This window comes from Talpa europaea (assembly GCF_964194135.1).
Source record: "Talpa europaea genome assembly, chromosome: 8".
NCBI classification, from domain to species: Eukaryota; Metazoa; Chordata; class Mammalia; order Eulipotyphla; family Talpidae; genus Talpa; species Talpa europaea.
The window spans coordinates 40682444-40708654 of NC_140075.1; the positions used below are offsets into that span (position 1 = coordinate 40682444).

Genomic DNA, 26211 nt, shown 5'->3' on the forward strand with positions numbered 1-26211 from the left:
TCGCAATTAGGCTTTAATAACATATTAGTTTAACATAGGTATATTCATAAAATACTTCATATGATTCACTTCAGATTGAATAGTCTCTTAAAAATTAGGGAAATTTGAAATAATAAATATATTTTGATGTAGAAGCATTTTCAATAAAAGGAGTCAGTGAAACACCCCCTTAACCCCTCAGCAGTATGGGGCAAGAGGACTTTTAATAGGCCATGGTGGCCAAATGGGATTATTTCCTGGAAGACTTGTGGCTTCATAAGTGTACTTGAGCCTAGAGACTTGGGAGACATTGTTCTTGGCTCTCGCTCCCTCTGGGTGGAGTCCTGTCACAAGATACAGCTAGACCAAGAAGCACCTGCAAGATAACATGAACCTTCCAGAGACTCTAATATGAAGCTGGCTAAGATTCCAAAGTTAGCCATGGCCTTTCCAACCACAGCTTGGATGTGGCAGTGGCGGCACCAGCACTGTGAGTGGGAGAAGATGTGGCCCAATGGGAGAACTCTACTTTCTTCAGTAAGTCACATTCCAAAGCATTTCCAATTAATAAACCACATCCCTTGTATTTGACCTTCGTTTAGTTTTTGAGGGAAAAGTGCATTTACTCTCTTTTCTCCTGCTATAATCTATGGAGAAAGCCCAGCTTGAAACTGCTAGGGATCTGAATCATTTCCAGAGCATGCGGAGAAGGCGTAAAAGGAAAGGTGACTTGGAAGAGATATTTGGTGTCCAGCATCAGCTGTGACGAATCCTCCCGGCTATTTAGGAGAGCCTGAAATTAGAACCAGAAAAAAAAAAAAAAATTGAGTAAGAAGACTAGTGCACTCTGCTTCATTGCTATCAGCAAGTTGAGAATAAGGAAAATACAACTATCTCCAGTGAAAACTTGCTTTTAAAATCAGATGAGAGAACACACAAAAGAGTTTTTTAACAGCACAATCCAAGAGAAATGGTCTCCTTGGACTTCCAGAGCAGCTCTTACGCACACTTACTTGAGCTGTTTCACCGCAGGAGTTGACTTCCCACAGGGTGGATGACTGTAAATTGATGTCTTTTCTACTTTTATCTATTCCCATGACAGTCTACAAACTTCTATGCTCTCAGGACCCCCTTTTACTCTTAAAAAATACTGAAGACCTTAAAGGGTTTTTGTATATATGGGTATAATGATCAATTCTAATCATGTTATATATTAAAACAATAATTTAAATATTTATTAATTAAAATAACAATAAGCTCAATACCTATTAACATATAATATTTTATTGACAAGTAACTATTTTTTACAACCAAACAATGAATGAGAAATAGTATTGTTTCATTTTTGTAAATCTCTTTAATTAATATCTGACTTAAAAGAAGACAGGGGGAATCTCATGTCTGTTTCTAACTTTGACCTGCTGTGATATCATTTTGATTGAAGTATATGAAGAAAAGTCTGCCTACATGGATGTGCTTTTAGAAGAGAGAAGGTTCTACTGTTTCCTGAAGGGGTCTTAAGGACCCCCAGGGACCCTTGAAACTGAGAACTGTTGCCCTAGTTCATTGGGGAAGAAACTTTAGGGATTAAAATAAGAAAAATGGGAAAGCATATGTTTCCCTTCCTGCTCACTGCAGAATACTCAAAGACTGATAAAAAACATGATGTGAAGGAACACAGCACATGAGTCATGGAGCTTTCCTTGACTTTCTGTTGGGACTGACATAATTTCTGACAACAGAAGAATCTGACAGGGAAAATTCCTGCTGCTTCTGAGATGAGTGCATTGCATTTGCATGCTTGGTAAATATAATTTAATCCTGTTTTTCTATAATGTCAATTAAATATCAATTTCCTATACTAGTCTTAGGAGTTAAGATTAAAAACACGGGGCCTCCCTGGTGGTGCAAGGGGTTAAGGCGCAACCAATGAAGCTATCCGCAGCCACTGCAGCATGAGTTCGATCCCCGGCCAGGTAGATACCCACATGACACAGCAGACCGCTCCTGACTCACCCACTGCTCCCCTCAGCAGTGTTATTTCAGTCAATCTGCCTGTTCTGTTCCCCACTCTGTCTCTGGTGAATCCTCTCACCCCCCCACACACACCTCTGGCCTATACCCCAGTTCTTGTATACATAAATAAATAAATCTTAAAAAAAAATTAAAAGCACGCCCTAAGGGTCTCACCTGTACTTTGCGAACAAAGGACGAAGTCACTCTTTTCTCGAAGTCATCTATAGGTGTGTATGAATTAAGGATCTTTATGATCTGTGATTACATAAAATGGGATTAGGCATGGATAAGAACAACTCTGCCTATGAAATAATGGGTCCTGTGGCTTGGGAACTTTTGGAAACTACAGGGAGTTCTTTTATACTATAATCTGGCTCTAAAAACCATGTATTACTTATTTCAAAGAAAACAGAAAACAAAGTGAGAAGGGCAAAGAAGGAAGCAAAGAAAAATTACAGAATTAGATGAAGGGAAGAGAATTCCCACATCCAGGATCCTTGCAATCCCCCCGTAACCCATCATGAGTACAGGGGGCAGGGAAACTGCCTTACGCATTCTCATGCTTTTAAGGCCTAGAGTCAGTATCTAATAAACCCTTATTAGATAGAAGGGTGAGCCATGGGAAATAAATATGTTCCCCAAAGAGCAGAGGCTCAGGGGCACTCCACAACTGGCTAAGCAAGGAAAGATGATACCAATTACACTGATTTGTTACCTGCACAGCAGATAGTGATGTGCAACGTTCGAAGATCTCCTTAGCGTCACTATCTGTGGTCTTCTTGACCTGAAGCAACCAGGCTGCCTGAGAGAGAGGTTCCAAAGTTTCCTTGGCTAAGCTGTTCTGCAAATTTTTATCTTTAAGCCATTCTTCTAAGAAGCTGATGTTGCACCTGCAATAAAAGCCACAGGAGCAGAGAAGAGTGGGTGATTCATTTAGAAAACTCTAGGAGAGGACATCAAGCCTCCCAGTGCATCCCAAGAAAGTCCCAGAACTCATTAGGCTCCTAGAACCACCGCCTGGTAGTTTCTGGATCAGCTCTCATGATCTATTGGTCTGAGGAGCACAAAGATCTACGCTGTAGGGCTGTAACAGCTACAAGCTTTGGGGAAAATCTGAGCAAATAACAGTGACTTCAGTAATGTAGAGTCTACTACATTAAAAAACATTTTTGGGAAAATGGATTATCCTCATTTGAAATGCAATAAAAAACAATGAAATAAAAAAAATATTCTAATGGATTTGTAAATCCATTAAAGGAAAAAAATCATAGTGATATCTGAAGAGAAAACTTACATTGGTATAAAAAGTTTATTTTCCCAAACTGGCAGAAAATTTTGAATTAGTAAAAAGCCTTAAGTCCACTAGTTTTTTGTTCTGTTTTGTTTTTTCTTGAAGTAACGTTGGCTTACATTGTGGTTGGTATTTTGGAAGTACAGGACTCCTCTCCTACCCTTTAAGATAGAGATACTGTGGTGTACCAGCCACCAAATCACCCTCAGTCCACCACCATAGTCCACTGTGCTCCTGCCCACCGGGATTTTCTTGTTTCTGTCAGTAATCATCACAGGTTAATGAGTCCAAAGGAATGGGGCTTAATCCCACCAATCTGCTACGTGAGCTCGGGAAATTACTCAATCAGGGTGTTCAGATTACTCAATGAGGGTGTTCAGAACCCTCAGACATTACCAGGGGAAATGTAAAATGGCACAGCTGTTATGGAAAACAGTCTGGCAATTCCTCAAAATGTTAAACATCAAGTAACCCAACAATTCCATTCCTAGATACATACTAAAGAGAACTGAAAACATTTATACATACATACACACACACAGAGCAAACATGTCCAGAAAAGATTGTACACAAACATTACAGCAGCATTATTCACAATATCCCCAAAATGAAAAGAAGTCAAAAGGAGGGGTACAAAGCTGTGCTACACCCATACAATGGGAAATCACTCAGCAATGAAAAGGAATGAGGTACTTATCCAGGCTACAACACAGATGAAGTGAGGAAACATTATGTTAAGTGAAGAAGCCAGTCACAGAAGTCAATAGACTTTATAATTCAATTTATTAAAAAAAAATGTCCTGAATAGCCAACTCCATAGAGGGAAAAAAAAATATATTCATGGTGGCCTAGCTGAGGCAGAAGGTAGGATGTGGGTAAGGGGATAAGAGTTGTTGCAAATGGTTCCTTTTTGGTGATAAAAAATAATCTAAAATCCCATTATGATGATGGTTTCACAACTCTAAGTATACCAAAAACCAATGAATTAAACATTTTTTAAAAGATTTATTTATTTATGTGTACAAGAACTTCAGTACAGGCCAGAAGTATGTGAGGTGAGAAGATTCACCAGAGACAGAGTGGGGAACAGAACAGGCAGACTGACTGAAATACACTGCTGAGGGGAGCAGCGGGCAAGTCAGGAGAGGTCTGCTGTGCTATGTGGGCTGTTCCCTGGCTGGCTGGGGATCGAACTCATGCTGCAGAGGCTGCGGACAGGTTCACAGGCAGTGTCCTAACCCCTTATGCCACCAAGGAGGCCCAATTTAAACATTTTAAATTGGGTGAACTTTATGGCATGCAATTATGTATCAATGAAGCTGTTTTTATTTTTTTAAATTTTTTTTTAAAAGATTTATTTGTTTATTTATTTATACATGCACTGGGTACAGTCAGAAGCGCAGGAGGGTGAGAGAATTCACCAGAGCCAGAGCGGGGAGCAGAGCAGGCAGAAGGACCGAAGTACACTGCTGAGGGGAGCAGCGGGTGGCAGGAGAGGTCTGAGCGCCATGTGGGACCCTCCTGCGGTGGCCGGGGAGCAGCCGGGGATTGAACCAGCACAGCAGAGGCTGCGGGCAGCTTCGCAACCCAGCACTCAACCGCTGCGCCACCGGGGAGGCCCTCAATGAAGCTGTTTTTAAATTTGAGCGTTTAACTAACTGACTTCTAAGATAAATTCCAGCTCTGATCTTCCAGATTAGCAACTCCTCATGTGGTTATAAAATTGAGATTTTTAGTTTAATTTCATTATGGTAAAACAACATACTTTGTCCATCCAACACTTAGAAAGAGAAGGGAGAATGGAGGTTGCCCAGGGCTGAGGAGAGAAGGGAGAGAGGAGTTGTTCAGAGCACACGGAGATTCAGTTTTCCACAATGGAAAAGTTCTAGGCATCTGTTACCAAACACTATGAACACACTTTACACTAATGTGCTGAACACTTAAAAAATTGGCTAATAGGGCCTCCCCGGTGGCGCAGCGGTTGAGCGCTGGGTTGCGAAGCTGCCCGCGGCCTCTGCAGCGCCGGTTAGATCCCCAGCTGCTCCCCGGCCACCGGAGGAGGGTCCCACATGGCGCGCAGACCTCTCCTGGCGCCCGCTGCTCCCCTCAGCAGTGTACTTCGGTCCTTCTGCCTGCTCTGCTCCCCGCTCTGGCTCTGGTGAATTCTCTCACCCTCCCGCGCTTCTGACTGTACCCAGTGCTTGTATAAATAAATAAATAAATCTTTAAAAAAAATGGTTAATATTGTGGATGTCATTTTTTTTTTTTAACAAAACACTAAAAACTCAAGGTGTATACAGGTAAAAATATACCCTAGTGTTACCAACCATCCTACCGACACCTTTCCAGGTTTATTTTTGAAATAAAGCTGCTAAATATTTTTACATCAAGAAAGAACAAATTATATGATTTCATGTCTTTTAAAATTTGCTAAGATTTTCTTTTCTGAACAAGAATATGGTCTACTTTTGTGACTCTTCCAAGTGCAGTAAAAAAGAATGTATGGTCTGGCTCTCAGAAGAGTGTTCTGTCAGTTAGATTGTTTCTGGTATTTTTAGTTCTTCCTTATCTTTGCCGATATTCTGTTAGCTCTATCGACTACTGAGAAGAGAGTCAAAGTCTCCAATTATAATTATGGATCAGTCCATTTCTTTTTTCAAGTTTTGTTGCTAGGTGCATACACATTAACTTCTGTTGCTAGGTGCATACACATTAACTTTTGTTGCTAGGTGCATACACATTAAGAATTATTATGTCTTTAAACCAGCAGGCAAATTACAGATCTGAGACATACAGCAGGGGAGGAGGAGGGAGAGGACTAAAAACAGGGGAGTGAAGAGCACGAGGGACTATGGTGACAGTTCACGGGCCATGTGCTGGTGGGAAATTTATAGGAATTACACCTGAGGTGAGAAACCAAATATTGTACACAAATGAACAACGATGTAAGAAAATTAAAAAATTTGAAAAAATTGTTATGTCTTTTTGGTGAGTTAACCCTCCTATCACAACAGGGCATCTGTTTGGAGCTGTGAAATAAACAACACTTTTTCTCATTGGAGAGAAGGTCTGAAAAGGCCAGTCCTGAATACTCTCTCTTCTCTGAAAACCATAACCTAGTGTCATGGGAATTTGCCAGCCTGGTTTGTGAGGGTAAGGAAGAAATAAGCTCTAAGTTTTTAAACTTTTAACAGTCAAAGAGTACAGTGAATGTCTCATGCTTATTTCTTGGTTAAGAGCCTTCTTTGTCACTTCCCTTTATATCACTACCATCACCATCACCCCAGTCACACACCAGCCTGTCACATACAGGTGTCAAATCACCGCACAAATTATAAAAACTCTGAGTATGTTTTCTAAGTATGTGAGAGCATTAATTCTAGCAATGGCTCAGGTTTCCTAGACTTGGAGAAAAGAGTTCAGATACCTCAAAACCATGGATTACTGTGTCCTCGGGACGAACTCCAAATGCCTTATTTAAGCTTGCACTCCAGGTCCTCCCAGTCTGGACCCAAACTGCCACTCTATCTTGGTTCTGCTTCTCCCCAAAAATATATTTTCTGCATAATCTAGGCAGGTACCCTTGCCTGAGAAGGGGCTCTCACTATGCCTTTTCCAGTCACATTTTTCGTGTTTGCCTTGGTTTTCTCCCTTTAAAAAAATTCATCCAATGACAGCATTCAGGCCTCTTGAACTTTTCTGTCCTTGATAAGCTCTTTTTGAAGCACTTCCTGCACGACCTCCTTGGGACTTAATCATAGTTACCTCGGATTTTTATTTAGCCATTTGACCTTCTCTAAAGCAGTGGGTGCAAATCACCCACTCCTTTGTCTCCTGTCTTATAGCAGGTAGTGCTAGTCTCAGAGGTGGTGGTCAAAAAATACCAAAGAATAATAGTAACTACAAGGGGCCAGAATTTAAAATACACAATCACCATTCCCAATTAGTTACCTGACTGAAGCATCAAGTTAGCTGGTGTACCACGATGGCAGGAGGGGCCGGGCGTCAGAAGCAGACACCTCCAAGGTCTTAAGAGGCATCTTGCACATAGTGCAGCTCATGTGGAGGGAGAGGAAGGAGTGTGTGGCCTCCGACTTTAAGAGCATTCTTTCCATTCACCCTCTCAGAGGTTAAGTGTTGCTGTAGGGGTTTACCTTATCTGCATCCCTTTTCTGCAGGAGCACATGTCCTTGCGCAAGAAGAGGCTGTTGAGGGTGACCGCCCCGATTAGGAAGAAGAGCTGCTTCACCGCCTGCCTCACGAGCTCTGGGTCCAGGCCGTTCTGGCACATGGTGCTGTAGAAGTAGCTCAGCTGCTGCAGGACCGATGTCATGGTGTAGGCGTCCGTGTCATCGATGCTGGAGGACCGCTTCCGGAAGCCTGTAGGCTTCAGGCCAGAAATGCCCTGCAGACTCTCATACTCCAACATGCCTGGCACTACGGAGGAAGATGGAAACTTTTCTTGCACATACATTGGGGAAAACTAGAGAACATTTCCAAGTGTTCTCAATGTGTCTGTTTCAGGAGGTGGGACATTTTCTACAAGAGGCAGTATTGGATGTAGTTGTGACAGAAAAAGCAAAAGAATCAAGGATTGGGATGCCTGGGAGTATAGGTGGTGGATGGAGACAGGTGGCTGTTTATAGCGCAGCGGCTCCTCTTTGAGGCTTGGAGCACCACGTCCTTCAACTTCCCAGGAGAGAGAGTCAGTTAGCAAGGTAATTCATGATCTTGCAAGCATGTAAAACCTGAAATACTTAAACTTCAGGAAATTGAAGATATTATAGAAGAATTTGAGTAGTTCTTCAAGAGTCCAAAAATGCTTGGCTAGGATCTACAATTACCCACATAAGTAGCTACAATTTTTCTGTCTTAACTTTCAGAATGTATCACCTTTACAGAAAGAAAAAGATGAAGCATGTGCTTTCATATATGTAATCACTGTAAGCATTCAAATAATTGAAAAGTGGACATTTCCGCAATTACACTTTCTTGATCTTAAAATTATACTCTTTGTAATCACACATTCCATACATCACATTTATTTTTTTAAAGTCTCAATGTCACTGTAAATATTTTTTGGTCATTATTTCTTTTCTTACCTATCATTGGTTGAATGTTATTTTCCATTGCAATAATGAATTGATGATATATTCGTATAGCAACATCACTAAGAATCTGTCTGTATTCTGAAAGGTCAAAATTGTTCAAGCAATTCTTATTCTGATGTGGACTGTTATGCTTCATGAATTCCTAAAAGCAATTTTGAGCATATAAATATATTAGAATAATGTAGATAGGTGGGAAACAAAAGCACTAGCTCTACTAGAAATATTACAATCAGTTTAAACTATAATTCCTACTATAATTTAAACTATAATTCCTACTTCAAAATTTAACGTCTGACTTGTATCCCGTGAGTTATTGATGTTTAGGGTAGCATTTATTTTCTGTAACTAAATGTCACTGTACCACCTAGTTCCCCACAAATAGGTGACCCCGAGCTGACTGACTACAGTGGAAAACAACGCCCATGGAAGTTCACAGAAAGAAACAAACTGCTGTAAGAGGTTAGAAGATGTAATAAGTAAGATCCATACTTTTATATTTACAGAGCTAGATAGATCAGTGTGTGAAATATTTTAAAATGTGCATTGTAACTAGACTACTCTCTCATAACATACACAAAAATCAACTCTAAAAGGATAAATACTTGGCTGTAATACCTGTATTCATAAAACACATAGAAGAAAACAAACGCAACACTCCAGCATACAAGTTTCAGTGATATATTTGTAGAAATTTTTTAAATCCATCCCCGCTTTTAACATTTTGCTACATGTTTATATCTATAATAAATACACTTTATTTTAGCATATTTTGAACTTTACACAAAAATAAAAGTATTCTAAAATGTAAAAATAAATAAGTAAATAAAATGATATGTGTATTGTAGATTGCATCTTTGTGTCCCCCTGTAAATTCATGTGCTAAGTCCCTAAATTCTAACGGGACTGTTTTTGGAGATGGGGCCTTTAATGAAGTGATTAAGATTAAATTAATAAGGGAAAAAAACCCTGGGCCTCCCTGGTGGTGCAGCGGTTGAGCGCTGGGTTGTAAAACTGCCTGCAGCCTCTGCAGCGCCGTTTGGATCCCCAGCCACCAGTGAGGGTCCCATATGGCGCGACAGACCTCTCCTGCTGTGCCTGCTGCTCCCCTCAGCAGTGTGTTTCGTTAGTCTGCCTGTTCTGCTCCCCACTCTGGCTCTGGTGAATTCTTTCACCCTCCCGCGCTTCTGAATGTACCCAGTACTTGTGTAAATAAATAAATAAATCTTTAAAAAAAAAAAAAAGGAAAAAAAAAAAAAACCCTAAAAAAATGGAGACCAGATAGGAGTAATCAATTTAAAAGGAAACCCAAGTAACCAAAAAACACATGAAAAAATAATTGACCTCACAGGCTCACCTTGGAGATAGTCGCTCAGTTCTGTACCACAGCAATAAAACAAATATTGCAATAAAGTGAGTCATACAATTTTGTAATTTTCCCAATGCATATAAAAATTACATTTACACTGTAGTATAATCTATTGTCTAAGTCCTAATAGCATTATGTCTAAAAAAGCAATGTATATACTTATAAAATATTTTATTGCTAAAAATGCTCTCCCTCACTTCAACTGCTAGAAAAATGTTACCAATAGACTTGCTGACACATAGCTGCCACCTTCAATTTATAAAAAGCACAATTGCATGTGAAATGAAAAGAAGGGCAATAAAATAAGATATGCCTGTAATTGCAATATAAGATAACAAAGTAGGGTTTTACATCCATACCTTTTACCATAAGATTGGTAAAAAATATCTAGTGTTGGCCAAGGGATCAGACACCAGAAGCTTTATATACTACTAGTGAGATTATAAAATGGTTGTACAATTTGGGAGAGCAGTGAAAACTTTAAAATCATTTTGTTATTTCAGGTGAATGAAATTTGCTCTGCAAATTTTTTTTGCTCTGCAAGTTCTTGAGGTGGAGACTCTGCAAGTACTTGAAGGTGGAGCCTCCTTTATGGTGTGTAGCCCCTTGGAAGCAGAGTCAGCAAAGGATTTTCAGATTATGGAAGAATCATCAGAATGTTGAAGAGAGAAGAACCCTGCGTATACATGCATGTTGAACTAAAGGCTATATTTTAGTCACAATACTAAACATTTCAGAATTTGACAGCTAGAAGAAAACTTTCAAAAACATTGGATTTACCTCACTGATTTAAGTTAAGGAAACCAAAGTCCACTACCATGTCCAAAGTCTAAGCTTCTGTCTAGAAGCCTTCTTCCTACTTCTGTCCAACCAGTGAAGTGAGGCTGGCCTCCTAGGTAAGGAGCAGGTGTCCCGGCCGTCGGACGTCCCAATCCCCAGCCCCCACAGAAGCTCAGGCCCATGAGAAGACGGCAGCGCTGCAGGCAGCACGGACCCCAGAGCAGGCACCATCCTACCTCTTCTCCACTGTACTGCTTCAGGCAGTTGAGGAAATGACATGTATTGGAAAGCCAAAATGAGAGCATCTCAAAGTCTTCTAAATGTTCCTTAAAAAAATAAGAGAAGACAAAGTTGGATTTTGTGATATCGGTGTCTGTGAGCCAAGAACAGACATCTTGACCTGTTAACTGGTGGCTTCTGACCAAAACAAATTCTTCTTCTACTCATTAAAACCTTTATTAAACTCATTTTTACTTATAGAAATCTCAGTTTTATTGAAGTATAGTTGACAAAAAAAATTGTAAGATATTTAAAGTGCATATGAGGGTGGTCTGAAATATGTATAAATTGTGAAAGAATTCTCCCTCCCTAGTTAAAGTATGCACCCATCACCTCATTTATCTTTTCTTTCTTTTTTTAAGAACACTAAGTTCTACTCAATTAGCAAATTTCAATGATATAATACAGTGTTATCAACTACAGTCACCATTTTTAGGTATTATATCATCAGACCTTATTCATCTTATAGCTGAAAGTGTATACTTATTAAACTTATACTATCAACAAGCTCATACATATCTCAGCTCATGGTTTGTGAAGTATTTCTACACAGCTCATGTCATTGTAACAGGGTGGACCCCTGGAAAGGGGGAGGTTCCAGGTTTCCTGCCCCACCCAAAAGGAGGGTGGAGCTGAGCAGAGAGAAGAAGCTGCAGAGGAGACTGAAGAAGGAAGGAAGCATCACTAGCTATGCTCTTGATGCAGGCACTGCAGGGATGCCTGAGAGATGCAAATCTAGGTCCTTGCCCCCCAAAGTCTGCATTCTTACTGGGCATATTAACATACAGGGGGACAGCTGAAATGGTCGCTTAGTGCCCACATGATGGAGGCAGACACTGCCACAAAAGCTTTGAGGATAGAGAGATGACGGGGAATCTGGGCAGCAGAGAACACCTCATAATAGAGGTGGGAGGAAGCTCTCCTCAAAGGGAAAGATAGATAGAGAAGAAGGGTTCAGGCCCAAGAATCTGTTGGGGAGAACGCACCTTATGGGGCAGGAAGAAGAGTCCAGCAAAGGAGCCAGAGATACAATGATCAGAGAGGGAAGAAAGCTGGGGAAGTCCTGGGATTTGAAAGACAAGGTGGGAGGGTTTCAAAGAGATGCTGCTGCTGCTGCTTCAGTTAAGGTAAGGAGAGTAAAAATTAAGGAACTACCATGGGACTTAGCAAGAGGAATTATAATGATCTTTCTGTGGAGGGACAGGAGTATAAGCTGGATTATAAGTGAAAAGATGAATCGATGGAGAACACTAGTTTAACTTGGCGCGTGGGGGCAGGGAAAAAGGCACAATGGCTAAAGGAGGATGGGGGCCAAATGAGGCTGTGCACTGGCCTGGGCAGGTCCCGGGCACAAAAGCAAGGAGGGAAGGGAGCTGCTAGCGAGCAGGAGATGAAAGATCTATACTGCTCATGTTAGGGGGAAAAGGATGTCCCAAAGCTAATTCCATATAGGCTTTGTGGACTCCACCCCCACCCCAGGTCAAAGCCAAAGACACTGGGAACTCCAAATCCCATCCCTACCAAAGGGAAGGTGGCTGGGACCTGAGGGTGGGGTTAAGCAGCCAGGTGGATACAAAAGGCAGACACGTGGGCTTTGGGGGATCCCCATTTTGGCTCTCCACTAGCTCGCAGCGTCAGGCCAGCTCTGAGAGTGACTTTGGGTTTCCAGGTTGGCGGATCGGGTAGGACGCATTAAAGACTTTATTTCCCTATTTTCTCCCTGAGTTGTACATTTTCCTTATTTCCTTTTCCCTTGTAAATAAACCTTTTATTAACCCTTTTGTGTGTGTCTGTAGTAGAGTATTCATAAGTCCCTTTAAAGCGCGCGGGTGAGGACCCACAGCCAGGAACCCATTTAATATCGGGGCTGCTCTATAACACTCACGCTGTGCACCTTCTGGTTTCTGAATATTTAAACATTCCAGAGCAGCAAGATGAGGCAAACGCTTTGGGGCTGTGGCCTGGAACACAATCTAAGTGTGCCCAAAGAAAAGGCAATGCATGAAAATATGGACAGGGAAGACATCCATCTATGGGCGCCCCTTAAGAACACTGAGGGAGCTACAGTGAAGACAGTTAATATAAAGCACCAGCACCAAACAAAAGCTCATTTTCTACTACTAATTTCTACTACTAATTGCTGGGAGCCAAGGGTCTGGGCATGGGGCAGATTCCTGAAAAGTCAGGAATCTCGTTAGCTGACTCCTGCTGGATTCTCCTCATTTGTTTATGGCTAGTTTCTACCATTGTTAAAACACGCATTTAAAAGTAAAACTGCAAATTCTGTTTGATCAATTACTGAATAACCATTTTGATGGCAAATGGCACTGCATGATACAAATACTACATTTTTTATAAAATTAGTAATTCTCTGCCAAAAGGCAGTAATTCAACATTTGGCCTTCTTATTAACAAGTGAAAAAACTTCTGGAAACAAAAAGGCTGTAAACATCCCTTGGCCAAGTCTTTAATATGGATATGTGGGCTTTTGAGGCAAGGGCTAAATGGAGAAGGAAATTCTTTTACATTAAGTTAAAGATAGCAGTGGCAGACGGGAGCCCTGCTCCAAGTGTAAGAAAACTCCTGATAAGCCAGGAGGCGCCATAGCCAGCGCCTGCTAAATTCTTCCGTTTGTTTAGGGCTGATTCCCCTGGAGGTGACAATGGGTATGGCAGCTGTTAGAGTGTGCATTCAAGAATAAGTCAACAATTTTGTGACTGGTTAAGCTAATAAGTATGGCAGCACAAATAATGCATTTGAAAATAGTCAATGTTACAACAACGGATATGTCATGTATTAACCATTCTGGGAACCAAAAGCTATAATCATCTCCGGAGTATTTCCTTAAAACAACAATCAGCAATCTTACAGAAAAAGGAATTTTCCCTTGATCTTAAAGTTAGACACAGAAACTAGGCTGACCAGATAAGTAGAGGAGTAATAGGTAGAAAACTCATTTGTTAAATTAGAAAAATTCCTCCCTTAATTGAGAGCTTGGGGCTAGGGAAAAGTCAATGCCTCTTCCTTCCCCCAGGTAACTTCCTGCCCTTTTTTTCCTCCAGCCCTTAGTTAATTGCTCACCATGGTAAACATAGAAATGTTAGTTTCAGTCACATAAGTTTTTTACTAGTAATAAAATGACTGTTTGGTTGTTTAAGGTAAATGACTAATCTATGAACACTTTTGTTTAGCAACTGTGCCTTCCTTAAAACAAAGAATAATAAATGTCACGACCTCTGCAGGAGGGCAAATAGGCCCGTGGCTGTTCCTGAAAAAGATGTGATGATTGTTATCTTCCTGCCTTAATGCATATGCTTATGCACTCTCATGGTTTGCTTAGCTGCTGAGACCCTCAACAGCTTGATGTCTGCACCCTGATCAAGTGTTTGGGTCTCCTCACTCCCCCTCCCTCTAATCCCTCAGATTTGTCCACACCGCCCTCTCATCCTTAAGGGAACCCCTGACATGACAGTTTGCCAAGGCTGACCACCAGCAACTAATTCATGATGAATAATGAATCCACATCTGTGTGTGTGTGTTGGGGGGGCACTATTCTGACCTCATGTATTCACTTTTTTTATTCTTCTACTTTCCTAGAGGATTTAAAATCAGATTTAATTACTCATGGCTCTACTAGAACATATATTTTAATAAACTGAGATAGGACTCCCTCAATTAAAATATTCAAAGATAGTCCGTATCAAACATTGTTTTGTTATAGAGCAGCCCCGATATTAAACGGGTTCCTGGCTGTGGGTCCTCACCCGCGCGCTTTAAAGGGACTTATGAATACTCTACTACAGACACACACAAAAGGTTAATAAAAGGTTTATTTACAAGGGAAAAGGAAATAAGGAAAATGTACAACTCAGGGAGAAAATAGGGAAATAAAGTCTTTAATGCGTCCTACCCTATCTGATGACCTGGAAACCCAAAGTCACTCTCAGAGCTGGCTGGATGCTGCGAGCTGGCAGAGGGCCAAAAATGGGGGATTCCCCAAAGCCCACGTGTCTGCCTTTTATATCCACCTGGCTGCTTAACCCCACCCTCAGGTCCCAGCCACCTTCCCTTTGGTGGTGATGGGATTTGGAGTTCCCACTGTCTTTTGGCTTTGACCTGGGGTGGGGGTGGAGTCCACAAAGCCTGTATGGAATTAGCTTTGGGACATCCTTTTCCCCCTAACAGTTTCTCATTTAAAAGGGAATGGAAAAGAATGGGTCTCTATTTTACTGCTTCCTAGTTAATGTGCCATTCATCTTTGTTTCTGGGTTGGGGTTGTGGTTTTAGAAGAGAAGAGATGAGTAACTTTTCCATCCTTCTGTTAGGGGGAAAAGGATGTCCTAAAGCTAATTCCATACAGGCTTTGTGGACTCCACCCCCACCCCAGGCCAAAGCCAAAAGACACTGGGAACTCCAAATCCCATCACCACCCAAGGGAAGGTGGCTGGGACCTGAGGGTGGGGTTAAGCAGCCAGGTGGGTATAAAGCCAGACACGTGGGCTTTGGAGGGGGTCCCCCATTTTGGCTCTCCTCCAGCTCGCAGCGTCCTGCCAGCTCTGAGAGTGACTTTGGGTTTCCAGGTCATCAGATAGGGTAGGACGCATTAAAGACTTTATTTCCCTATTTTCTCCCTGAGTTGTACATTTTCCTTATTTCCCTTTCCCTTGTAAATAAACCTTTTATTAACCTTTTGTGTGTGCCTGCAGTGGAGTATTCTTAAGTCCCTTTTAAGCGCGCGGGTGAGGACCCACAACCAGGAACCGGTTCAATATCGGGGCTGCTCTATAACAGAATCATGTGATTCACCAAAGACAGGGTAGAGAAGGACAGTCATTCCCACAGGTGCTCCTAGAGTAGTTATAATACCAACAGCCAAAGTTGAAGGCAGTTCCTACCTTTACCACCTGCTTGATGCCATTTATGGCGCTGTTCATGAGGGACTTGAGCATGCTGGCATCGTTGAGAGAGTCTGCGTAGCGCACACACATGAACAGGATGTGAGCTGGCAGCCCGGGAATCATGTTTACCACCACGCCGCGGGGCTTCAGGTCTGCAGCAGAGAGAGCCATTGAGATGACAGCTGGCAGCCCACACTCCCAAGGAGCTGCTGAGTAACAGGCGGGGCCTGACTGTGGGGCAGGAGTTGTTTGCTTTTCTGTTCTTGATGCAGTACCCCAATGCAGCGAGATGTCTTTTCTCTTTGAGGCATTCAATCTGCCTCTTTTCTCGGCAAAAATATACAGATGCCACCTGCTCTTCTTCTCACTTGCAAAGTACTTTCTCATTTTTAAAAGACTGAATAAGAGAGAGCATTTATATTTCTCCCTGACACTGAGGCCCTGGATTTCAGATTTCTACTGTAAGAGAGGAGTCCCCATTCCATGTACCCCCACTGCAGCCTCCAAGATAAGGATGGAATGTGATCTCAGCAATCCCATGCACCTGCCGTGAGTCAGCAAAACAGGTAGAAAACAGTTCTATAGAGGAAGCTCGGCTGGCCTTGGGGAGGAGAGTATGGCAGGGAGACAGAATGGGGGTGGGGGAAGAGAAAAACTCGATAGAACAAACCTAAGCAAACAAAGACCTCCCCATGACTGCATTAAGACAGAGGAACAGGGTCTCCCTGGTGGCGCAGGGGTTAAAGTCTCAGCCCTATCAAGCTATCACCAGCCACTGCAGCATGAGTTATATCCCAGCCAAGGAGCTACCCACATGGCGCAGCAGACCTCTCCTGTCTCAATGAAGGCAAAGATGCTGCTCAGTACTCTACAATGAACAGCCCCACAACAAAGAGCGATCTGGTCAACAGTACTGAGGTTGAGGGGCTCTGGGTCAGGAGAGAAAGCAATGGAGAAAGGAAAGGGACCACCCCACCCCGCTCTATGGCAACAGCGGATGCTCAGGTTCTCACAGACACAGCAAAATTCAGCCCCAGATTTCACTACCAAGAATGAGGTTTTGAATGAGCTTGGCCTCATCTTCTTGCTTGTATTCCAGGATTCCAAGGTACTCCTTGGGCCCAGAAGGCAAGTGCACGTCGCTGCCTGTAGATGGAAGCAAGCAGTTAGCTCAACACAGAGAACACCTTCCACAAGCTATTTCATGATACGCGACTCTGTCACTTTCCACTCCATTTTGGCTGCTTTTCACATGAACTCCTGTGGTTTTCAGAGAAGTGAAAACTTTATTGAGCCTAAAGAATTTCTTGAAGCACTGATTCTCATTTGGGAGCATATCAATCAGCACGGCTGCTGCTGAGAGGACTGAATAATCCTCGAGGGAATCCTCATGAGTGCCTGGTATGTATCCAGCACGGCAGGGATATGAAAGCAACCCAAGATAGTGCTCCTCTCTTTGAGATGCTGCTGCTGCTACAGTTAAGATTCATGAAGCACTTGGTGTGAAAGATGCACGATCCTAATGGGGGTGCCTTCGTTTTCTATGTGCTTAACAAGTTAACACAAATGAGTGGTTCAAAACTCAAATCCTTTACAGTTCTGGAGGTCAGAAGACTAAAGTTGATTTTTTAAAATATAAATGTTATTTCTGTGAATACGAGAAAATGGATCTTAAAAAAGGGCTAAACTCAAAGGGCCAGCAGAGCAGTGTTCCTTCTGGAGGCTCTAGGGTAAAATCCATTCCTTGCCTTTCTCAGCTTCTAGAGAGTTCCTGCATTCTTTGGTTTGAGGTCACATCATTCTGACCTCATCTTCCATCATCATATCTCCTTCTTTCCCTCTGCTTATGATCACATCACCTTTTCTCACCCTGGCATTCCTACTTCTCACTTCTAATTTCTCTGTGATTACACTGGGGTCACTGGTTACAGAGGGGCTAACCTCCCCATCTCAGCATTCTTACATCTGCAAAAAATCCCTTTTGCCATGGAGGGTAATGTATTCACAGGTTCTTAGAATCGGGTTGGGATAAAGACATTTGTGGGTAAGCCACAGGCTGCCCTCTATTCGCCAAAGGTTCATATTCTTTCTCAGAGAATGACAAATAGGAAGCAGAGAGAGATGGAAGATGACATGCTGCTGAATTTGAAGATGGAGGAAAGGCCCACAGCAAAGAAAAGAGGGCTACCTCTGGAAGCTGGAAAAGGTAAGGGAATGAATGGGAATAGATGGCTCCCTAAAGCTTCCAGAAGGAACACAGCCCTGTTGACAGGGCTCTGTGGGTAACAAAGAAGGTCATTTGGGTAAAGAGTTCACCAATAATCTTACTGCTGCCAGAGAATCTGTCCTGTTAACTTACTATCCCTGTTGTCTTAGAAATTGATAAAGTTAAAATGTCAATTGTTTTACTAAGCAGCTCTGTTTATATTAAGAATGACTTCTAAATAGTAAATTGTGTGTACAGCAGGAAAACTATAAATGAAACAGAAATTTCTGAGAAGGTTGTCACACCTTGGGCATTCCTGAGCATGGCAAGTTGTATCCAGGCATGTTGTTGCAGGGGCCTTGGAAGTGACTGTTTTCTGTGGCGTACGTGACACACCTCAGCGCCCCGCCAACAGCCACGTGAATGAGCTTGGACACAGCCCCAATGCAGCCTCCAGATGACTACATCCCTGCTGGTATCCAGGTGGGTATCCCTCCAGAGGACCCACCCACAGCTCAGCCAGAACTGCCCAACTAAGCCACTCCAGGCCTCTTGACCCTCAGAAACTATGTGCTACTGAAGTGTTTGCTGTTGTCAGTTGCCACACTTGGGGTTGATCTGTTATAGGACAACAGCTAACTAACACAGGAGAGGAAGCTGAGATGGTCTGCTCTAGACATGGTGCATAGAAGTGATAATAGAAAGGCAAAGGAGGTAGTCTTCAAGGGAAAAAGGGACAGGGACTCAGGAAATAAGGAGCGGGAGGTAGAGTCGGGAACTTCTTATGAAAAGGTGGCAGTTCATTCACTTCAATAACAGGACCCCAGTGGGGGGTCGGAAGACAGATGGTTCTTGCCTCAAGAGACAGGTTACCATTTATGTTGAATGGGAAAGACCCTCATTTTGATTTTAGACATTTTACATTTTGAGATGAGACTTAAATAAATAAAAATAAAAAAGCTCTTCAAAGAAATGAACATAGGAAAAAAAACTGGAGATACAAGCTTAGCGACAAAGCTGGAGAGGAAGAGGAAGCAATACGTAACAAAAGCGCGAAGAGCACTAGGAGGGAGAGGTCAGAAAAGTGTGATGTTCGGCAGGTGTTCAGGACTTCTCGCTGAGCTCTCCACTACTGTCTTCTAATGGAAATCGGGTTAGTGACCCTATGTAACCAGGAAAGAAGGTGAGAGCTAGTAGATGAAGGGGCTAACAGTATGTATGACAGGGTATGTCTGACAACTACAAGAGCATATCTGATGGGTGGTGAGCTACCTTCCTGCCCCAAAGGGTCCTTCCATTAGCTCATCACTGAGCCCCATACCCTGACAAGTGAGAATCTTTCCTTTGGGTTTCAAAGACTTTGGACCATGTCAGGAAATAAACACCGCAATGCATGCTGACCTTAGCTGGAAGCTAAGTGAATGTTATTTTTCCTACCTATTTCAATCGTCTTGGTTAGAGTCTTGACTTGATCTTGTAGCTTTTTAATCACTCTATCCTTCATGTCTAACTCTTCTTCAAGATCCTACAAAAATCAAAAGACATAAGGATATTAGTCAGAACCTTAACCTATTTTTTTGGGCAATAGCTTTACTGAACTATAATTTACATACAATTTAAAAGTGTATAATTCAATAGGTTTAGGTATTTTGGCTGTACAGTCATCACTATTATCTAATTCCAGAACATTTTCAACCACAAAGCTTTTTTAAAAAAATTTATTTATATACATATATTTTATATCACTGTTCATTTTTGTACAGTGTTTGCTTTCTCTTCTCCGAGTCCCCATAAAATTCCCACCATCAATCCACCCGTGCACCATTGCATAGTCTCTTGTGCTCTTCTGCCCCTGCTTTAATCCCTCTCCCTCCCCCTCCCCTGCAGAATTGCTGATTTATAGTTGCCTGTTAATTTAGTTTTCTTTATTATTGTTATTATTATTTTTCCTGATCCCTTATTTCAAACCTCTTTTTAAATTTTTTTTTTAATTTCATATATTTTTTACATCATTTTTCATTTTTGCACAATGTATGCATTTTCATCTTGGTTGTAGTCCCCATACAATTCCCACCCCCCTCATTTTGACTGTAATCCCTCCTACCCCCCTTCACCCCATAGCATGTCTCTGGTTTATAGCTGCTTGTCAAACCTCTAACTTTCAGCCACCACCCTCTAATCCCCCTGTTCCCTTCTAGCCTCTGGCAATGACAAATGTAGTTTCTCTCTGTATGTATCTGCTTTACTGGACTTTCAGTGTAAATGGAATCCTACAACACGAGATCTTTCGTGCCTGGCTTCTTTCAGTTAGCATCACGCTGTCAACGTTCTTCCATGCTGTGCATTTATCAGAAGCTCATTCCTTACGTGGCTGAATAATATCCTATTTTATGGCTATACTACATTTATCTCGATCTATTTCTCCCTTAATAAAGTAATTCCTATTGTAGAGAATTTCAAAATATGCATGTATGAAGATGGGTTCACCGTGTATCAGGATGGAGGCAGAAAACCCTCCGAGATGCGGTCCTGGTTGTGTCTCTCCTTCCCGAGGAGTGGCCTAGCCCATGTTGGACTTGACTCCAGAACTAGAGTCCTCTGTGCCTGTCAGTATGTCCCATAAAGGGCATAGCGAGTTTATGTTCTTCCTAAATTCCAAGGGCTAGATAGGGAAAGGACCAGGCTTCTTTGATTCAGCAAAGCCCTGCATGCAGCCACAGCAGTGTGTGCCCTCGGGACTCTCACAACCACGTGTCTCCGTGGCCACAGCTCCCCTGCAGGGTCTGTGTCCCTGGCTGAGCACATCAGCAACCTGACCCGACCTCACAAGTGGGGGTGTGGGTACAGTTTCTTTTCTCCAAGTTGACCCCACCTTATATCAAATAATAAAAAAAAAAATCACCTATCATCCAGAACCTGAAAGAAGCTACTGTTCACATTTTGCTTTTCTTTATTCCTATTGTTTTCTATTATGGCACATACATATATGGGTTTTTTTTTTTAAAGATTTATTTATTTATTTATACAAGCACTGGGTACAGTCAGAAGTGCGGGAGGGTGAGAGAATTCACCAGAGTCAGAGCGGGGAGCAGAACAGGCAGATTGATGAAATATACTGCTGAGGGGAGCAGCGGGCGGCAGAAGAGGTCTGCGCACCATGCAGGACCCTCGCAGGTGGCCGGGGATCGAACCGGCGCTGCAGAGGCTGTGGGCAGCTTCGCAACCCAGTGCTTAACTGCTGCGCTACCAGGGGAGGCCCACATATATGTATTTTTTTTTAAAGATTTATTTATTCATGCATACAAGAACTGGGGTACAGGCCAGATGTGCAGGGGGTGAGAGGATTCACCAGAGACAGAGCAGGGAACAGAACAGGCAGATTGACTGAAATACACTGCTGAGGGGAGCAGCAGGCAAGACAGGAGAGGTCTGCTGTGCCATGCGGGTTTCTCCCCTGCCAGCTGGGATCGAACCCGTGCTGCAGAAGGTGCGGACAGCTTCACAGTGCAGCACTCAACTGCCTGTGTCACCAGGGAGACCCTGGCACATATATATATTTTTAAACTGGAATCATATTGCATGTAAAATCTTAAATCCTATATTTTTCCCTAGTTATATTGCATATATTTTCCCATATCCTTGATAACAAAGCCAGTCATTTTACTAGCTAATCCTATGCTGTGTAGTAATTGAACCTATGATTAACCACTGTTGAACATTGCTATTGAACTTCACTTTGTTTCCTATTGTTGCTACGACTAATAACATGATGATGAACACGTTGAACAAAAATCTTTGTCCATATATCTGGTTATTTACTTAGTAAAGATTTTTAGAAGTTGCATTAACTAAGTCAAAGGGAATTCACTTCCAAACATTCATGAAATTTGCCTCCAAATCACCCCTGAGAAAGTTTACACCAATTTATATTCCCAGAAACCATGTACGACAGTGTCCCATGTCACAGTGTTCTTACCAGCACCATAAGATCACTATTTGTGAAACAAAAATAATATCTAATTTTAGCTCAATTTCTTTGATAATGAGAGGATCACTAAACATTTTATTCCTTTTAAAACAGAGATTTTCTTTGACTCAAAGGATCATATAGTGAGTTGAATAGTGTCTCCTCATATCCACTTCGAACCCCAGAATGTGACCTCATTTGGTGCCGTTGTAATGAAGCTAAGGATCAGTATGAGATCATACTGGGTTAGGTGGGTCCTGAATCAGTAAGACTGTCCTTAGAACAGACAGAGAAAGACACAGAGCAGAGGGAAGGCCATGTGATGACAAACACCAGAGTCATGTTACCACCAACCAAGGAACGCTAGGAGACCCCAGTAACATCAGGCAAGGAAGCATGTCTCTCCTAGACACTTCGGAATGGCCCCTGCTAATAACAACATTTGAATTTCTGGCAATTTGTGAGAGAACAAATTTCTGCTGCTTGATGTCACCAAATTTGTGGTAGCCTATTAATAGTAGCTCCAGGAAATGAACACAGTTAAGTTTCATTTGTGGGCAAAATTGACCACCTAAAATACAGAAACCATATGTTCTTTTGTTGCACATTTATTTGTTTGTTGGTGGCACTGTGGCTACTCATTGGTCAGGAATACAGTTGTCTCTTGGTGTCCATGGGGATTGGTTCCAGGACCCCAGAGGATACCAAAATCTGTGGATGCTCAACTAGCTGATGGAACAGCTTCCGCATATAACCTATGCACACCCTCTAGTCCTTCAAACCATCTCTCGATTATTTATAATACCTAACATCATGTAAATGCTATGTAAACCATTGTGAAGCTGTATTGTCTAGGGAATAATGACAGGAAAAAACTCTGTACTGACATAACCATCACAGGCCTTATAATGAAAAGTCTATTTTTGAACTGCAGTTTGAATCTGGGGCTATGGAAACGGGATACAGAGAGTTGACGGGGGTCTGTTGGAATGAACATATAGATAGGACGGCTCCCCAGTGCAGTGCACGTGAAAGAAGCAGGTGTGGCCCGGCCCTGCCTGGGAACAGAGCTATACACATAGGGGATCCAGAGGAGAGACAGAGTGGGACCTCGCTGTAACAGAAACAAATTCTCACAAAGCCCACCCAATTTAGGGATCAACACACACCCAGAATCCCACACTCACAGCCTGGGATTGAAGATTCACAAAAATGTGCAACATGCACGTGCCTCACCCCTGTACCTGCTTCCTCACCTTTGGCTCCAAGTGAGGCCCCAGGGACACACCTGCAGGCACAGCCACGGGGCCAGGACGGCTGCTCACACATGCTCGGCAGGCAGTGGCTCACCTGTGGTGACTGAAGCACCTAAATCTCTGAGCAAGCTGCACCCCCTTCAAAAAAGGTGGCATGATGTAGGTTCCCCTGAACTGGAAATTTTTACTTCCTATTAATATTAAATTCCCTGGATTCCTCTTTTAGGTAAAATGACTCTCCAAAGTTACATCCTGATACTGTATGATTTTACTCCATCATTTCCTCCTGTGAAAGAGGAAATGGTGAGCCTGACAATGAGGAGCAGGGCCTGTGGGCACATCCAGGCTGAGCACTGACTGGTGAGTCCTCCCGGGTCACTGTCCGGCAAGTTGTCTGGACAGGAAGGAGCTGACAGCTACTGACTGCAGGGAAAGTGTCGCGAGTTTCACACACCAAAAACATTCCAGAAGAATTGCCAGGGCCTAACATAGAGTGACTACTTTCATTTTAACAAAGGCACTTAATTTGATGAAGATGTCAACATTTTTTAAAGTTTGTCCTCCACTATGATGGTCATTACACAAACATTCTGATTCTAAAGGCTGCAGGAAGGCTCTATCCCCAGAAGGAGTCATGGGCCTTTAATGGGTAAGTTCTGCCCAGAGAAGTTCATACATCAGCCGTTCCCCTCTGAGCTCTAGAGCGGCATAGTCCTCTCGGATAGGTGCTGCCCCTGGGACTGTGCTCAGGATGAGGACCCTGTACCCCATCATCTCTCCTCCCCAACAACCTCCCTTTATTTTATCAGGTAGGTCCCCTGCTGCCTGCATACGTGCTGAGTCTCCCCACAGTGGGCCCTAACCTCAGAGACCTCCTGTCTTTTGGGAAAAGGAAAGAGACTGCTCTGCCAGAAGATGGTTTTTGGTCTAGTGTTCATGGATGCTTTGGGGGGGGGCATGCACCCTTTCCTGTGGCAGCCACATATAGGCAGCCATTTATCTACCAGTTAGAAAGCTCACCCTGTTTTCCATCGTGAGACGAGATGCTTCCTCTAGGAAAGTACTCTTGACCTCACTTTCGGTTTCAAATTGTTTCTTCAGGTGCTCGCTGGCCTCCTGCATTTCTTGAATCTTATCAATCAATTTCTCTTTCTCTTTGGTGTGTATTTCATTTTGGGCTTCTATGGTCCTGAGAAATGCATAGAGGAAATTGTGCTATCAGTTTGCTATCAAGGAGGACCACTCACTGTCATAGCAAGCGCTGGTATTTCCAAAGATGGGAAAATACCTTGGTTAATTTATGTATAAAGTGAATAGTCTCTGAAAAGGGGGTCCCTGAAGTGGGGATTGGTGGGGTATAAAATTTCCCAGTCTCCTTAATCTGAAAAGAGATTCTCTCCCCACCTACCTACACCCCTTCGCTCCTCCCCAGAGGGCATCATACCCGCTCACGCCCTTACGACTAAAGTCCAGTGAGTATCTCTTTGTAAATAGTTTGGGGACCAGACATGCAAAAAAGTCAGGGAGCAAACTGAGAGGAAAAAGCCCATCAGAAGAGTCCCCAGAAAGCCTTGTTACCTTCCCATCATTTTTTTTGTCCCACTGCTAAGGTATCATGAGTAACAACACTCTCTGTGACATGGCCCCTCCTCTGCTCTTAGCATGTCACTCGTTTGTGGAATATAAAGAAACAAAGCAAAAGAACAGACAAAATTAAACCCAAACAACTGTGTGAAATCTGACTGCAGATCTGAGGCTGTGAGGGGGAGACAGTCGGGGGAGGCAGTGGTGACAGGGTGGGTGAGGAAGAAAGGGCAGGTGGCCCAGGGACCATGGTGCTGGGTTATTGGTGCTTTGGCGGTGGGCAGGTGTGCTAACCCACATCTGAACAGGTGTGAGCTATACTCCTACGTCACAGAGACACTTGTAAACCAATGTTACCTCAAACAAAAAAGAAAGAAAACAAAACAAAACAAACAAAATTAAATGAAATAATAAAAAAAATAAGTATCTTAACATGCTGGCTGCAAAACAGCACATTTGCCTCACAGGGCTCCACTAGGCCGCCCAGTGCAGTAAGGTATAAATTTGGGATGGGGATAGCAGTTTCAAAGAAGTTTCTCTTTCCACAAGGATAGTGATACCCTAAACGACCTGCGAGAGCAAATCTGTTCTTTTTCATGCAATCTTTACCAGTTTGGAGGACAGTTAATTCATGTGCATGGTGTTTTACTCTGAGGGCATAAAGTACATTCAGGGGAAATGTCTGCATGCCCTCCCTGTGCTTCAACCTCCAGTCACCCTCCCTGGAGGCAAATGTTTTGCTTCTTGAATATTCTCCCAGGAGAGAGAGAGAGAGAGAGAGGGAGAGAGAGGGAGAGAGAGAGAGTGTGTGTGTCCGTACAAATGTTATTTCTTTCTTCCCATTTGAAAGGTAATGTGTCATGCACCTTAATTAGCATCTTGCATTTGTTGCTCAACAACTACCTCAGCATCACTCACTATTTCAGAAAGGATTACATGGGCATGAACTTGAGGTACCTACATGCATGTTAACACTTACCTTCTCTGTGCTCCTTCTTCTTCTCGATTGCGATTGAGCTGAGCAGACAATTCTTCCAGTTTTCCTATATTGAAAAGACTGTCAACTCTTTGGGATCATGCCAGTGTATTCTGATTTGAGTTTGGTGGTATTATGAGTTATTAGTGGTCCCAAGCTCTATGCAGCTAGAGATTGGGTTTTATTGGGCCGAAACAATGTCTAAAAAAATTAGTCTTTATTTTAAAATTGTGATATTTCACATAAAAATCTGGATTTCTGACTCTTCTTTAAATATAGGATTACCAAGCAAGACTGGGGCCAGCATTCCATTATGGCAACAAGCAATGAGCTTGGAGGCAACTGCCCTCTTCAAAGCCCATGTGTCTTACTTACCTTGCACCTGCTAAGAAACTGAACTTTACTCCACCCACAAATAACAGCCCACCTTTCACATATGTCACCTGGCAGGCCCCACCGAGCATCAGTGTTTGAGGTCCCTGGACATGACAACATCCCATGT

At 42.7% G+C, this 26211-nt stretch overlaps 1 protein-coding gene across 1 annotated transcript in view; it reads right to left on the bottom strand.

The window, feature by feature from the left end:
- Positions 1-619: 619 nt before the first annotated feature.
- The window catches only part of MYO5C (myosin VC), a gene marked incomplete at both ends in the record, with an annotated part of 89608 nt that continues 64016 nt past the window's right edge, over positions 620-26211 (bottom strand). The window contains 11 exons of the mRNA XM_084240159.1: positions 620-772; positions 2170-2250; positions 2711-2885; positions 7441-7723; positions 8389-8539; positions 10780-10869; positions 15718-15872; positions 16768-16866; positions 19364-19451; positions 24170-24338; positions 25713-25776. Of these exons, the coding sequence (XP_084096285.1) occupies positions 620-772; positions 2170-2250; positions 2711-2885; positions 7441-7723; positions 8389-8539; positions 10780-10869; positions 15718-15872; positions 16768-16866; positions 19364-19451; positions 24170-24338; positions 25713-25776 (1508 nt within the window). The remainder of the gene's footprint in view (positions 773-2169; positions 2251-2710; positions 2886-7440; positions 7724-8388; positions 8540-10779; positions 10870-15717; positions 15873-16767; positions 16867-19363; positions 19452-24169; positions 24339-25712; positions 25777-26211) is intronic.